General features: G+C 41.9%; 1 protein-coding gene across 3 annotated transcripts; it reads left to right on the forward strand.

The window, feature by feature from the left end:
- The first annotated feature begins 1,502 nt into the window (after positions 1–1,502).
- Positions 1,503–9,134, forward strand: LOC310776231 (histone H4 transcription factor). 3 transcript variants are annotated; one of them, XM_083636430.1, is made up of 11 exons: positions 1,503–1,622; positions 2,516–2,719; positions 2,897–3,132; positions 3,300–3,411; positions 3,561–3,713; positions 3,831–3,905; positions 4,525–4,645; positions 5,435–5,573; positions 5,710–5,766; positions 6,385–6,509; positions 6,644–9,134. In XM_083636430.1, exons 2-11 carry the CDS (start codon positions 2,569–2,571, stop codon positions 7,071–7,073), a joined length of 1,599 nt encoding a protein of 532 aa, XP_083492556.1. In that variant the 5' UTR covers positions 1,503–1,622; positions 2,516–2,568; the 3' UTR covers positions 7,074–9,134. The 3 variants fall into 3 exon arrangements, with proteins under 3 accessions (XP_083492556.1, XP_083492555.1, XP_083492557.1); XM_083636429.1 differs by having other exon boundaries at positions 1,504–1,622; positions 2,512–2,719; XM_083636431.1 differs by lacking the exon at positions 5,710–5,766 and having other exon boundaries at positions 1,504–1,622; positions 2,512–2,719.
- Positions 9,135–17,043: the final 7,909 nt, after the last annotated feature.

Raw genomic sequence — 17,043 nt, forward strand, 5'->3', positions numbered from 1 at the left:
GGCTAACTATAGAGAAGGTTATACATATTTATAGCGGTCACTCTACATCACACATAATGTAAATAGCAGCTAACTTGCTTAATATGCCTTTGATCGCTGTCCTCGTTTGGCCAATAAAGCTGATTCTGATTCTGATTCTGGTTCCTGTTTATCTCTTTTGGTGGTGTGGTTTATTAGCACACAAACAAGAGAGGGCCTCAGGTCTATAGAAGCATCTAGACGTGGACAGCTGGAACGTAAATGTAACTGATCATCCAATCAACAGTAGAGCAGGATTGATGGCAGAGGGTTCCAGTATGAGTCTTTACCAGTCAGGCGAAGTTTTTCTTTTAAAGACACCTCTCAGATGTCTCTTCCTGAGCGAATAGATACATTCACATTGGGATCAAACTATTACATGTACACCCACCACAACATAAACAACATTGTTGAAATCAGCGCACAATGTTTAATCACTACTCTTTTCACTTGTGTGTTGTCCTGTCCACTTCAGATTAACAGACACCTTTATTCACCTTATGTAGAAGAGATAGTCAGAGACAAACAAACACAATCAAGTTCTGATCGTGTTTACACTTCCTGTGACTCATAAACCTAGTCTGACTCATAATGTATGGCAAACTAGGTTTGACCAGGTGAGTCAGACTAGTTTGAGGAGGTAAAACATTATAATATATAGGAAACATAGGGAGGTGTGATTAATGAACAGTAGGCTCAGAATGAGAGGGGAAATTTGCAGAATGTTATTACAGGGGGAGGGAGTCAATCGAATCAATACACGTAAATAGATAGCGCCCTCTAACGGTACATGGAAACACATCGCATAATAAATATACCTTAATGTAGGCCTATGTGTGAGTGGCCCCTGGCCATTTTCTAATCATTGCAATAAAAACTAACATGAAATAAAGTTTGAGCTCCAGCTAAATTGTCAAATACCGCCATCTGCTCGCTACCCATGCACTTATGTAGCCTATGTACTTAACTTAACAAACTTAACCTAACTATCTATCCGGTGTGCACAACATTGTCAGACTAAACTCCTCATTTCACGAAATGATAGTGGCCCCCGGGCAAAGCAAGTTAAGCAAGTTGAGTATCCCTGATAGCACATCTTTCAGCTAGGTTCATGCAGGCTAAATTAAAAAAAACATTGCGTGTGCACACTTACATACATGTGCTCATAAGTTTCATGAGGGCCACTTCTGGCCCCCAGGCTGCATAATAATGCACAGGTCTGTACTAGACTGTACTACATTATGTGCTTTTATTCCTTTTATTAGCTCTAGGGATTTTACCTGATCCGCGAGAATCCAGCTGGCTTGCAAGGATACTAGGGATTTTAATTATATATAAAAAAAAAAAGTGCTAGATTCTGATGCTATGATTCTGATCCACACTCCATACCAGTTGGTGGCGGTAATGTACCAATTCGTTTGTTTGCCGACCGCCAATAACTCTAAAAAGAAGAAGAAGAAGCAGCAGCAACAACAGAAGAAGAAAGCAGCTGCTTGTCAAAGTAGACTAGAAAGTGCTATAACTTGCCAGCAAGAAGAGACCGTCTCCAACTTAAAAATGTGCGTGTCCCGCGATTGTCCACAATGCCTACAAACCCCTCCCAAGTAAGTTGAAACCATGTTGAAACGAATTTTTCAGATTGAGAGAAAGTGTGGAAACCTTTGACAGATTAACGTAGCTCAAGCTAAAGCTAACCTCTTCTGGGCACGCACTGGCTTCATTAATTTTCCCTATTAGCGTAAATGTAACGTTACAGCTTGGTAAATAATTACCATGCCGTAACGTTATATTTAGCGTTAGCGAATAAAGAAACTAGCGTAAACAAACAAAACATGCTTCACCTTCACGTTTGGAGAAACCAAGACAGCAAACATTCTTTGTTGTTGTTGACGATGATGATGATGGCACCTTATTTCTGATAGTCATCATCATGGTCATCCTCAGTGGTGATGATGAGGATGAGGTGGTGTTTTTTTATTTTATTGTTTTCCTTAAAAAAATGAAAAAAATACGCACATCACTTTGACTCAGGGGTGATATAAATTGCGGTAGAAATAATAGAACCCGCACACACTTGTATGCTCCAAAGAATACTTTACTTAAGACATTGTCAAGACTGTCATTACAGCCATTGTCTTAAGACAAGTACAGTATTCTTTGGAGCATACAAGTGTGTGTGGGTTCTATTATTTCTACTGCAATGTTTTCCCCTTAACTTAACCCTCAGGCTCTTCTATGTTGTGTCTCAGACTACACAAGTAAGAGCCCTCGTTTCACCCAGCCAAAATTTGTTAGGGAATCTGTGTCGGGCATTAAACTCACCTTATTTCTGCACGTTGACGTTACAGGTAGGGTCGCATGGGGCAACCTTATTATATCGGAAGCCTAGTTGCTTCGAATTTTGGCTGGGTGAAACGAGGGCTCTTACGTGTAGTCTTGAGATGCAACATAGAAGAGCCTGAGGGTTACCCTTAACTAGTGTTTTATGTCTAGCTAGGTGGCAAGGCTGAGGTGTGAGCGGTAACGTCTAACCGCACGGTCTCTGCTGTCATGGCAAAGAAGAGGAAACTTGATGACTTGGTGGTGTTGTGCGAGTGGGCATCATGCAACTTCAAGGGCCGCTCCATGGAGGAGCTGAGCGATCATATGTCACTGCACCTAAAGGACCACTTGGGAGACAGAGATGCCATGGAGGAACTTGGTGGGTGAGGAGGATGCCTGTATGTCATGTATGCCATGTCACTTCTCTTGGGAGCATGTCTGTCAGTTCACCCAAGCTCTATGACTGCTTTGCCCATCAACCAAATATCTCGACTCCTAGTATCTCTAATATCCCTCCTCTCTTCGTCACAGTAAGTATTTTTTCTTCCTGGTTTAGATGACTATGCCTGTCTCTGGGAGGGATGTGAATTTCTGGCCATGGGCAGCCCCACGGAGCTGGAGGCCCATGCCCACTTCCACAACTACCATGGCAAGCTCAAGTTCATCGGGACGCAGCTGCTCAAGTCCCACCCAAACCTCCCCAGCTGCAACCAGGACAACCAGGACCTGCACATGAACTACTTGGTTTCCGAAGGTTCCGAGGGACTTGTTTGCCAGTGGGAGCACTGTGATGTATGTATACTGTCAAACCTAATCCAAGTGAAGTTCTGTGATACAGTAGTCTCGTAATATTATGACACACACTTATAATGAAACAGACTTCATTGCAGGTCAAATGATTGCTATTAGCATCGCCATATCTTTTATGGAATATTGTTTACTTTTTTGTCTTTGTACAGAGTACCTTTAACAATCCAGAGTGGTTTTACCGACATGTGGACAATCATGTTCAGTGCACCGAGCAGCAGCCTCTCTCACCTCAGCAGCAGGCTCTCTTCTGCCGTTGGAGAGGTATGACTGAGCAGGAAGAGGTTTTTAAATGGCCATGAAGATGAGAGACTGTACTGTTAGTCCTGCTGCTTCACTCACTTTGGCATAGTGTGGTCTAAGCCGGTTGACTGACTTTTAGTCCTGCTGTTCTCTTGATGTCTCCATTGTAGATTGTGACGCCTACTTCAAGATCAAGTACCGTTTGAGAGAACACCTGCGGAGTCACACTCAGGAGAGAGTTGTAGCTTGTCCGACGTGCGGCTGCATGTTCTCCAGCAACACAAAGTTTTTCGACCACCTCCACAGGCAGGCTGAGCCAGAGGGTGAGAACAAGGCTGCTTGGGTTGGCATCGCTTTCCTAGGACTCACTTGTGTTAAATGTATTGAATAATGTTGATTGCGGTTTGAATTCATATAATTTACTTGTCTCATTCCAACAGTGTCCTTGGTATGTGAGCATTGTGGCAAAGGTTTTGCCAATCAGAGGCTTTTGAGGGATCACGTGCGACAGCATGGTAATGGATTTCTACAACTCTAACCTTAAATTGTTGACATTGTAGTTCTTACGGATGCACTGGCCAGGTTTTTTGTAACAGTGTGACCAGCTAATTTCTGACCACCAATCGAAATTTAGCGTTTTAACTGGACTTTACACCTACAGTATATTACATACTGTTAGTGGACAGCAAGCATAAACGGCACATTTTCAATACATCACTGTGTGTAACAAATTGTACTGTTAGGCCTACATTGCAGGTCTAACCTGCAGTTCAAAACCTTAGCAAAATCATATCCTCACATAGGCTATGAACACAGTGTCAGAAATGAATATATGTGAGCTGTCAGTGTTTAAATTAACAGTTTAAAATAGTGAATGAAGACAGATGCGCATGTTCTCTATTACAAAAATAAAAAAGACTGCATTCAGTTACTATCAAATGGCACATTATAATAAATAATGATTGAAGGCTGCCTATAATGTGATCAGGCAGATGAAAAGGTGCAAAGACGATCATCACCGATGACCATTTGGCATTAGAACGTCTATTGGCTGATTATGATTGGTGCATCTTATCTATTATATGTATGACTTTCATAGAGTAAATCACATGTTATCTTTTCATTCACTTCCAGTGAATCATATCAAGTGTCCTTTCTGTGACATGACCTGCACCACTTTGGCAACTCTGAAGATCCACATCAAGTTCCGTCACTGTGACGAGCGGCCCTTCCCATGTGACTTCTGTGAGAGCAGGTAGACCTCCAAAACAGCCGATTAAATAGAATTTGCAACTGTACCTGAGGCAGCAGGGTTGCTTGTGAGTTGGGGCATTTCCTTCAGTTGGAAGACCTGTGTTCAAGCCCCCGTAGTGACAAGCATTTACCCTACTGAAGTTTCCTCAAGCAGAATAATCTATATACAGTATATAAAAGGGGCAAGTGGGCAATCTCTGTCCGTTTGTTTCAATTTTTGTCCCACTGATGATGTCATAGTGATGTCATAGGATAAAATTCTCTCTTATGACATCACTATAACATCATCAGTGGGACAGAAATTGAAACAAACGGACAGAGATTGCCCTGATGATGTCATAGGCATGTCATAAGCTTCAATTATGCCTATTCTCAGATCAACTGCATCAATCAATGAGTGGAAACAAAGTGGGTAAACTACTCACCTTGGATAGTTTACCCACTTCTGTATTTATTACTACACCCCTGCTGAAAATGTATCTTAATTGTTAAAAATCCATAAAAGCATTCATAATGAGTGTCAATATGGCAAACTCAAGTCTCTTTTTGCTCAAAAAGAAAAAGTTGCTTCATAGTGCCAAAATACAACCTTTGAGGGGGAGTTTTTCTTTCTCCTTATATATGTTGGATTATGTCTCAAAGGAGCAACCTTTCAGGAAAAAAAATATTCAGGACTTTGACATTTTTAATGTCTCATCTACTGTCGTGTACTGCAATGATTGAATTCAAATATTTTCAGCTATATGAAATAAGTTTCTTGCACTTTGCTCTGCATATCTGTGAACTTCAGCTTTAAAAACCAACATGATCTACGGAAACACATGGAGACCCACAATGAGGGGGCTGCCTACCACTGCACAGTGGAGGGCTGTGATTATTCCTCTCGCATGGCCCACACCATGAACCAACATTACAAGAGAGTACATGAGGTTTGTCAGCATCACATTTCACCAAACACCGAGCACTACTATTACAATAAACACAACTATTCATCAAGGAATGGTAATTTGAGACAACAGATGATGTTTGTTTTTTATTTGTCTCCTTTTGGGTTTCACTACCAAGTGTTGCCATGCAACCGGCAAACTGTCTTCCGACTGCAGGCTAGCTAACTCCTTTGAGGTTTGCACAGACAAATTCAGCTTACTTTCTTCCCAATCGTCGTCCTCCTTATATGAACCTTGCAAGCAAGCTGGATTCTCTCGTGAGATCTAAAATCCCACGTTTGGTTTGTGAAAACAATACCACCCCCATCTGGCAATGTCAGGTTACGTCCTCCTGCCGACCTTTCATAATTAAGGTCAAATGTATCGATATTTGCGCTGTAGCAAATGGATTTTGAGTTTTGTGTAGATATGCATTTGGGAATAGCATATGTTTGTTGCACAACACTTTGTCTGCTGGTGAACTAGCCAGCTACTGGGCTACATCAGATGATCTTGTCATAATTTGTTTTTTTATTTCTTATCATAAGCCCTTTTACCACAAAAATGCTGAATGAATGCAGCCTAATCATGGTTATATTAGAACACCTGTCTGTGAAGCAGAGTGATACACTTAGGAAAAAAAAGTCAGCTCTTGGAATGGCCTGTTTTCCAATCAAATTACTCAACTGGAACTAACTGTTGTATAAAGCTTATCATTCATATAGCCTGCTGTAATTATTACCAGTACTTTGGTCTTGGTGACAATTACAATGCTGTTCTGTTTCTTACATTTTTACATGATTTTCACCAACAGGGAGGCATGATCTCCAAATACAAATGTCACATCTGTGATAGGACCTTCTCCTGGTGTTATACTCTCACTCTTCACCTGCGCAAGAAGCACCAGCTGAAATGGCCCTCTGGACACTCCCGCTTCAGGTATACCATCACAGGCAACTACCGCTGAAATTACCTTTTCTTACATCCACTTTTCTTTTCAAGCATCAGCTGTCAAAGAGTTGATGCGACGCAAGTATAATACAATGTTTGGTTTTGATACATTTCCTCCATAGATACAAAGAGGATGAAGACGGCTACCTAAAACTAAACATGGTGCGCTATGAGACAGTGGAGGTGACCCAGGAGATCATGAAGAACATGGCTAAGAGGCGGCAGGCCCCGAGAGGTCCTAGCACCAGTAGCCGGACCAAGAGGGCTGCTGCCAGACCAGAGAGTGGCCGCAGCTCTCCCACGGGCTCCTCCTCGCCCTCTTCCTTTTCATCCTTCTCCTCCTCGTCAGAGCTGTCTGGAGGTGAGGACCTCTCCTCCCAGCCCAGCCCCAGAGGCAGCGACTCTCCTGTCTACTGTGTCATGAGCAACATCCCTCACATTGAGGATGAACCTGGAGGTTTACCTCTGGAGGAGTGTGGCTCCAGTGGGACATCTGGAGCAGTCCAGGCGCTGACTGAGGTTGCTAGGGGCCTCGGCATGGACGTGGTGTGAATCCTCCATCTGACCTACACCCTGCATCCTCGCACATCCTGATATCATCTTGTTGGTATCGTTCCCGGACCATAATTTTTTTCCTAGTATGAGCCGGGATGACTATGCCCCCAAACTAATTTTATTGGTTGCCGCAACTGCTTCTTCTTGGAAACATGCGGCAAGTAAATAAATGTGGTTAAGATCAGGGTTAGGGTTTGAAAAACATGCAGCTCAGGGTGTGCTCAGTCCTGTGGCTTAATGGGTAAGGTGCTTGCCTTCCAATCTTAGGACTGGGGTTCGATTCCTGGTCAAACCATACATACACATTTTTATAAAACATTTAGACACTAGGTTTAGGCAAATACAACAATTAGGTTACGGTTTGGTTATGGTTAGATAAGATAACCCTAATCTTAATCACATATTTTTTACTTGCCGCATGTTTTCAGGAAGAAGCAGTTGCGGCGACCAATCAAATTAGTTTGGGGCGTGGTCTTCCCGGCCCATACTAGGGAAAAATTATGGTCCGGGAACAATACCAACACAGCGATATCAGGACGTGCGTGCATCCTCATGGGTTAGAGCCCAAATGCCGTTTGTAAGCGCTGTGCTAGCCTTCGTGCAATTACAGGAGAAGAAATGTTGTTCCTCTCTTGTTCCATTGTTGTTTTTAGAGTGATGCTATGTTGAGTTGAAATAATTGCACTCAATTTGTACAGCCATTAGTTAAACTGGTCTCTCTATAGCTGTTTTGGAGACCTCAATTGCACTATAGCGGGACTCAGTAACTCTAGTGCGGCAGCTTCATGATGGCTGATGTCGCCTTTTAAATACAGATTAGTGTTCGTGTCGGGTAGTCGACAAAGCTAAGCGTAAATGTGATGATTGAAATAGCACCAATGGAGCACATTTGTCAAATATTCTTTCTTACATTTGTGATCTTAATTTTCTGAGAATTACCATGAGGATGGCCTACATAGTGTCAAATGGCATTGAGTTATATTTCAAGGCTACAATAAAAAACAATTTCCAAGCAGCATTGAAATAATTTCAGGTTTTCAATGCAAAAATCAGTCCATGTACAGTGTTGTAGAAGATATACAATTTTGCTCCTCAGAAAAAGCTATTCTTGGTTTAATATTAAGATTGCCACATTCCCAGAATGTTATTGTAAATAATGGCAGCATTCAGGTTTTAGGTTTGCATTTCAAAGCATTTTTATTTTTCAAATGTGAAGAAAAAGGGCTCGCAAGTCAATTGACTTGTGAAACCTTTTTCTTCACTAGACTGCTGTAAGAAACACATGTACAGTTTGGCTCTGCACCAATGAGTGTGGATGTGCATGCGTCCTATTTTGATATTTTCAAACATGAACATTAATACCACTCAACCAACTCCCATTCCATGGATTGTTCTGTGTGTCCATGCCATCATAGTTTGGTAGTTATGATATTAAATGTTTTTGTTAAACACACTGTTTTGTCATGCATCTTAATATATCTGGGCATGTAACCAGTTTTAAAAATGGAATCCTGTCATTGTAATACCTATCCACTGAGGAATCAACACTGTCAAAGTTCAGGACCCTCATGCAACAAACAAACATTGTGGGGCTGGATCTGGGCTCTCTGACTGCGGTGTCGGAGAAGAGAACGTTGTCCAGGCTACGCTCCATCATGAGCAATGACTCGCACCCACTCCACGGCGTGCTAGTCAAACAGGAGCACGTTCAATGAGAGACTGATTCCACCTAGATGCATTACGGAGAGGCACAGGAAATCATTCCTGCCTGTAGCCATCGGTCTATTTAATGCCTCTCTTAAAAGAGCACCTCGGAGACGCTCAGTCTCCCTGAGACTGAGCCAGCCTATAGGTTAACTGCCTGGCTGAGCCACGTGTAACGTAAAGGGCAAGCCGACTTAATATAAGTCCAGTGTGCAATAACGGTAATTGTCATATAATGTATACTTTACTTATTTTGCTTACTTTAGACATATTCTACTTATTTTTGCTTACTATCGCATCTTACTACTGTTTATTTTATGCTATGTTGTGTTCTGTGAGCGAGCTACTGTAACCTGTCCCAATTTCCCCCCGGGGATCATTACAGTCTTTCTGATTCTGATTCTGAAACAGGAAAGTAGATGTTCTAGACTAGAGATAAAGGTAACACTTTATAATAACTAAGGCTGTCAAACGATTAATTTTCTTAATCGCGATTAACTGTAGTTAATCGCATCTTTGTATCACATGTTTAAAATGCCATTATTTTGCATTTCAAAGCATTTTTAATTCGATATTAATAATTCTTACCAGTGTGTCATGATTGGGAATCAAATGAATGCAAATAAATGTACTTTTTGATATTGAATTTTAGATTTATTTTCAATTCAATAGAAGTGCAATGTAGACAGGAGGTAATGTCTACAAAATATTATTATTATATTATAAGAACCGATACTTCCGGCGGCGGCGCTGTGGAGCAGTTGAACCCCAAAATGACAGCCGAAGAAGGCTGTGTCTGAGCTAAAACCAAAGAGCGTGGAAGGACAATACACATACAAGAGTGACCAGTGTCCTCATGAACACAAATGGGCCAATCGTGTGGAAGTAGCCTCTCTCTCTTGTGTAAGGCTGAATGTGGAGAGATGGAGCCCTGGGCAGCAGCCAGTGGTCAGAAAGCCAGCCTGGAGGTGACCCATGGCAACAGAATGGCAGGGATGAGGTTGGCCAGAGTGAGGATAGTAGTTCTCATGAAGTGAGTGCAGAAACCCTCTCCCTCCACAGCAGGTGTCCTGCTGCTGCTGCAGCAAAGCGAGAGGCAAGTGAAGGCCGCCAAACGCCTCTCTGTCTTTGTACCTCCATGCTGCCTCAGGCATCCTGATCGCTTCACAGCTATTTAGGAAGCACCCTCTGATAAGATGGCCTTGGCTAGAGGGGAGGTCCATGCTCTTACGTCCATCCCACAATGTCTCACGTGAAGGAACTGCGTGAGGATACTTGGCAGCTCCCGGGTAGGAGATGAGCCCCGCACGAGTGGCGTCGTATGTCCTGGCCACACTACTGCCAATGGAGTACAGAGCAGGTATAGCATCCCCTTTGGTAATATGCCACACTGGTGTGATGTTCGAGGATGGATCTGAAAACGAAGTGCGAGTCTTATTGGATGGAGATGGCTTGCTTGATGCTCGACGAGGTGGCGTACTCTTGGAGTCATCGGCCCCCTCTTCTTGCTTGACCCTCTTGACCTTTACGAGGCTCCTACATTCAAGCCGTCTTTTCCTGTCACCTGACTCCCAGCTGCGGCTGCTGGCATGTCTGCCGTCAAGTTCAGGAGTCTGATGCAATGACTTATCCGTAAGAGGTAAAGCCTTGAGGGAAGCATCCAACCGGTGGCCTCGCTTCTCTGTTTCATTCATTTTCCGTTCCCTTCTGTCCCATGATGGGTTCAGCCTGTGAACCTCCTCCCAGTCAGGTTTCTCCCTCTTTGCTGAAAGGCTGTGGTTAGGCGCTGGTGATGATGAGGAATGCTGATCAGGAGAATGGCTTTTGATGAAGTGGTTTATATCTTCCGCTGCTGTTGCTCCTCCTCTCATGTCTGCAATGTTTATTTCTACATGTCCGTATGGAGACTGTCCACGCGGAGATTCTAAAAAGTGAGAAGCATTAAGATCAGTTTGATTCACTTTACTGTCTTCTAATACTGTGGCGGCTAAAGGTATTTTATTGTTGTCCTTGAACTCACCTAGATTGGGGCTGCAGCAGGGTTGGACTAATTCCTTCTGTTGTAGTGTTGAGTTGGTTGGGAATGTGGCAGATGGAAACTCGGGTGCCAGTTCTTTGTTCACTTTCATCTGGATGTTCTGTTTCGGGATGCAGCAAAAGCAGCATTTTTGGAGCCAGGTAGCTACAAAGCTATCAATCACTTCAATCAATTTTACATTTATATAGCGGCAAATCATAACAAGAGTTATCGCAAGGTGCTTTACAAATAGAGCAGGTAGAAGACCAGGGCCCAGTTGCACAAAGCACCTTAAGTTAAGATTCCCCTTAGAGTCAGAGTTAAGGTGTCCATAAAATAGAATTGGCTTCACAAAACACCCTTAAATCTTCTCCATAAGGTTAAACATTTTAAGGAAAACATAAGCACAAGATTTAAGGGTGTTTTGTGCAGCCGATTCTATTTTATGGACACCTTAACTCGGACCCTAAGGGAAATCTTAACCTAAGGTGCTTTGTGCAACTGGGCCCAGGCTCTTTATTTCAGACCCAACAATTGAAACAATTCTCACATGCATTAGTGATTATGTGATTGATTGATTGATTGATTGATTGATTGATTGATTGATTGATTGATTGATTGATTGATTGATTGATTGATTGAAGTAGCTACAGAAAGATGCACCCCACAAGTACAATGTGCGTCCTAACAACATGATGCCATCAAATCCTTCTACTGTAATAGGTAACTACAGGGTATTCAAACCTCTTGGTTTGCATTTTATGGTTGTGCAGAATTCAAAATTGATTACATTTTTGTGGTTTCTGCTCTGACATGGACTATAATCTGAGAATTTACGTAGACATGTGTTTTGTTCTAAAAACCTGTTCAGTGAGTTGGATTTGCCAGAGGTGCACTCATTGTGAGCATCACTGCAAAGCTGCTTAGTAGCCTATTGACTCAGAACATTTCAGCTTTTCATTTTCAATTAATTTGTAAAAACTCAATTTTGACATTTTGTATTATTGTGAGACAAATGTCCTTATTCAATACATTCTGAATTCAGGCTGTAACACCACAAAATGTGGAAAAGGTCATGGTTGAATACTTCCTGAATGCACTCTAGCTTATGTGACAAGACGTTTGATCCATTTAATGGTTACCTGAACTTGCTTATGGTAATAGATCTGCCATGCAATGCAGACATGCTTTGCACCCCACTTCCCTCGTTTCTGAGAAGAAGAAACAATGTCAAAAGATTGCACCAAAAAGTAAAAGAACCAATTCACTAAAGTAAACTATTTTCTCCTCTCACAGTATGACTGAACTTTGAACTATAACAGGCAACGGGCAAGAACATATTTTTTCAATCCGATTGTATGCTACAAATCTATAGGCATGTCCATTTTTGTTTGGGGAGTCATGACGTGGACACACCTTTGGCCGGAAAGCTCCCTGCTGCGAGGTGTTGTGGAAGGCTGTGAAGGGGGTGAAGGAGGCCAGCTTTGATGGTGTTCCTCTGGATAGGGCCTGGAAGAGCTGTGTGAGGTGAAAGGGCATGAATTTGAAAATTATGCTTAGTGGTGATGTGGCAAAAAAAATAAAAATAAAAGGGAATTAAGAAAGACATTTCTAGAAATATGAATAAGTAGAGATAAAGGGTGGCTTATGGTTTGTGTGAGAAGTACTAAATTACTTTAGTTGGGAATCGGTCAAGTGAAGAAAAGACAATACTACAAGAGCACATCTCCTTACATGACTGTCCTGGGTCCCCATTCTAGACGGAGCAGGGAAGATGACAGAGGAATGGTGAAGCATGGGAGTGAAGGAGTGCTGGTGAGTGTGCTGACACGTGTGTTGGTGCTGATGGACCTGGTGAGTGTGCTGACACGTGTGTTGGTGCTGATGGACCTGGTGAGTGTGCTGACACGTTTGCTGGTGCTGATGGACCTGGCTGTGAAGGCAGGAACTGCACTGCTGAGAGGCAGGCACATGTGCTGTCAGGTCCTAAGGATGCAGGATGTTGTACTCTAGAGTGTAAGATCACAGACATTATACTCTATTACTACTACTCTATTCATTTAGGAAGAATAAAGCTCACTTAATTTTACTGTCAAATATTGCAACTCTAACAGAATGATAGGATGTAGTAGTATTATTAGTATGTTGTAATAAAAACATGTCGCGGTTTCATATTAATGATAGTGAAGTGTATTGAAAAGGGGCACTTAGAGAGAGGAGGGTCAAAGTTCAAATGTCAAAAACTATAATGTCAAAAACTGAGCATGTAGGTGTATACTATATGGAGGACCAGAAGAGTCGCTATAATACTGTACCTGACTGGGAAGTCCTTTTTGGACCTTGGGGGACTGGCATCAGTGGGTTTGTCTCTGGGCTCAGTGAGGTTGGCTGAAGAGCTGCGGAAGCTGCAAACATGCTGGACCAAAGTGGCGTGGTCCAATTCACTTGATGCCAAGTCTTCTGTCACCTGATTAAGGATCAGCCTTCAGTCAAGGAAGAAACAGAAACAATATCAAACTATTTCTGGGAATATTCACAAAAATATATGTTGTTACCCCTTTTTCTACTACCTCACATTTTCTTCCATAGGCTATCTTTTCCCTCTGTTTGTTTGTTTGTTTGTTTGTTTGTTTGTTTGTTTGTTTGTTTATTTATTTATTTATTTATTTATTTATTTATTTATTTATTTAGATTAAATATGAATAATAATAAATTAAACTGAATAATACATGCGAGATTCGTCAGAGATGTTGATGTCAATATGGCATCTAAAAATGACTGTGTTGTTAGATTGGATCATGTAATCCAATTGAGGACGTTCTGTGTGCCGGTGCCAATCCATTTAATTCATTTGGGATCCATCCCTTCCAAGGACATATGATTAGTAATGCTGTTAGTGGACACTGAATGTGATATGCAGTACAGTACATCTGTTGCACCCACTGTGGACATGAGCTAGGTTAGGTTAGGTTAAGTTTATCTGATATGGACATCACAGAGCATTGGAGATGTAGCATACATGCACAATAACCAGATACACAGTGTTTATAGCGGAACGCTAATTTTCAATCACCTGTCCACAGGCGACTCCTACACCAAAACACAACCCAAAAGGACATACCCAAAAAGAAACATAATCAAAAAACCACAGAAACAGAATAGACAGAATACTTCATTACTGTGATACATTATTAAATATACAATGTGTATTTCACTAATGTTTGTCTCTGTGCTGTATAAACAGCGCTTAATATGAACTGCAATTAACTCCCTTGTAAGAAATGTTTGTATACATAAATCAAAGTATAAAGGATCTTGAATCTTCCTTTTTCTAATCTAACTTTCTTTGATTCTGTACTGCTTAATGTGACTTTTAATGTTGTCATATCTTGCCTCCCTCCCTGCATATACATGAAGAAGACGGTCCCTCTGTGAAATACTATATTTTCCTGAGAGAGGGTTTGTTCAGGGCTATTGTTTGGCACACATCTTCCCCGAAATGATCTATAAATAGTATAATAGGATTTCCAATTATTTAGTGGGTATCAATTATGGTACTGGATTAAGGAACTCATTAACTCAGCAGATGGCTAATGAACAGACCAGAAGAAGACAGTAATTTGGTCCAAATTCTTCTTATTTGTTTGATGCTGTTGTTCAAAAGTGGTTAATTTGGTGGCAGATTGTGTTTAATAATGCCAACCTGCTGCCAACCAGGTCATTTCCATTCTGATTTGAGTATATCTACCATCCCGCTGGCATGTTTGTCTCAATGCCCTTTTAACCCCTCTAGGCCGCCGCAATCCAATCGCCTGATCCCTCCTCCTTTTCTCTTAAAGATGAGATTAGCTGGAGGTTAAACACCCTCTGTTCGTTCTCTAAATTTCGTCCATGTCAGCGTGCCGGATAAATCGCTTAATCTGGTAAAGGAGCTGTTTGTTAGGAGCTTTGGCTGGGCACAAAGTAGAGTGAATGAGGTCTGAGAAACATCTAGCTGTGTCGTGTAAGTCCACACACACACACACACACACAGGCCACTCGTCTTTAAGACAAAACATAATACAATATGATACATGCCATGTATTTCAAAACATCTCTAAAGTCATACTTCTGATGCTTTTCTAACAGACCTACATCAGCTGTCCGTTTATAGAAGAATTCCATTTACCTTCCAGATTATATAATGACATTTAACAGACAAAATTATATTGCCCTGATATCAACTTCATAATTCATTGTAGGCCTATATATTCAACAAACTGCCCAGATGATGAGCAGATATCCTTCTTGTTTGTAAACACACACACCCACCCACCCACTCACGCGCGCGCGCACACACACACACACACACACACACACACACACACACACACACACACACACGCACACACGCACACACGCACACACCCCCACCCACGCACGCAGACACACACACACACACACACACACACACACACACACACACACACACACACACACACTACAAATTGCTTCTCAGTTAAGTTAAATAAAATTTTTGATTTTGAATCTGAATGCTGAACCACCTTATTGTGCATTTCAAAAAACAAAAACAAACTAAACATAATATATTATAACAAGCATATATCTCACCATTCACTAACCTATATTCCCTGGTTCAGCCAAAAACAAATCTGTTCTATTCTGTCAATATTCCTTACCAAGAAGAAAACAAGTGGAACAACCTCTTGAGTTCTTGATGTTTCAGGGCAGTGAAGATCCAGCTCCTCCTGCATGCAGAGTCTGTCAGTGGAGTGAAAAGAAAGCCTTCCTATACAGTACACATCCCCTCCTCTCTCTCTCCCAATCTCATTCTTCCTCTCTCTCTCTCTCTCTCTCTCTCTCTCTCACACACACACACACACACACACACACACACACACACACACACACACACACACACACACACACACACACACACACACACACGCACACACGCACACACCCCCACCCACGCACGCAGACACACACACACACACACACACACACACACACACACACACACACACACACACACACACTACAAATTGCTTCTCAGTTAAGTTAAATTAAATTTTTGATTTTGAATCTGAATGCTGAACCACCTTATTGTGCATTTCAAAAAACAAAAACAAACTAAACATAATATATTATAACAAGCATATATCTCACCATTCACTAACCTATATTCCCTGGTTCAGCCAAAAACAAATCTGTTCTATTCTGTCAATATTCCTTACCAAGAAGAAAACAAGTGGAACAACCTCTTGAGTTCTTGATGTTTCAGGGCAGTGAAGATCCAGCTCCTCCTGCATGCAGAGTCTGTCAGTGGAGTGAAAAGAAAGCCTTCCTATACAGTACACATCCCCTCCTCTCTCTCTCCCAATCTCATTCTTCCTCTCTCTCTCTCTCTCTCTCTCTCTCTCTCTCTCTCACACACACACACACACACACACACACACACACACACACACACACACACACACACACACAGAGGTTAGGCGTGTATTATAATTTCTTTACAAAGTTTCTTTTACACAAAAGGACACAATTAAAAACATAAAAACAATCAATCACAGTGTGTTACTTTTTATGCTTGTTTTGCTCCATAAAACATGAGAGAGTGCAGCTGTATACTATTGATGTATTTTAAAATATGACACGACAAGTCACATTGAATGCACTGATCCATACAGTTGATGGTTGAATTCAGCACCCCGTCCCTGTCCCAGATACTGCAGAGTAACTTCAATTCGACACGGGACCACCTGTTGTTGTAAACCAGTGTCAGCTGCCGGCCGGTGACCCCTGGCTGCTCATTTAATCAATGTTACTTAACCAACACTAGGAAAGACCATTAACTACCCCTAATGGCTTACTCTAATCCCATTAGCCTTGTAAAGCCTTCTGATTTGCTTTAGAGAAAGAGAGCTGAGAGCTGAGACAACACTTTTACAAAGTCCCTATTAAGATGTTTTTTCTCTCTCAAATGCACGTTCTATCCACCAAAACTCACTCAGATTCTGCTTGACAGTTCAATGACAATTCAGGCAGACCCCTCAGAAATGAGTATTATATTTATATAGGAATAAGAATGCCTTGTGGGGGGCACGGTGGCACAGACAGTGGTAGTGATGGTGCCTCACAGCAAGAAGGTCCTGGGTTCGATTCCTGCCTGGGACGCTGTGGGCGCTGAGGGTGTGCTCCCATCCCCATGTCCTCAATGCCTACTGCCCAGGTGGGCACATC

Source organism: Poromitra crassiceps (genome assembly GCF_964638095.1).
Source record: "Poromitra crassiceps genome assembly, chromosome: 5".
NCBI classification, from domain to species: Eukaryota; Metazoa; Chordata; class Actinopteri; order Beryciformes; family Melamphaidae; genus Poromitra; species Poromitra crassiceps.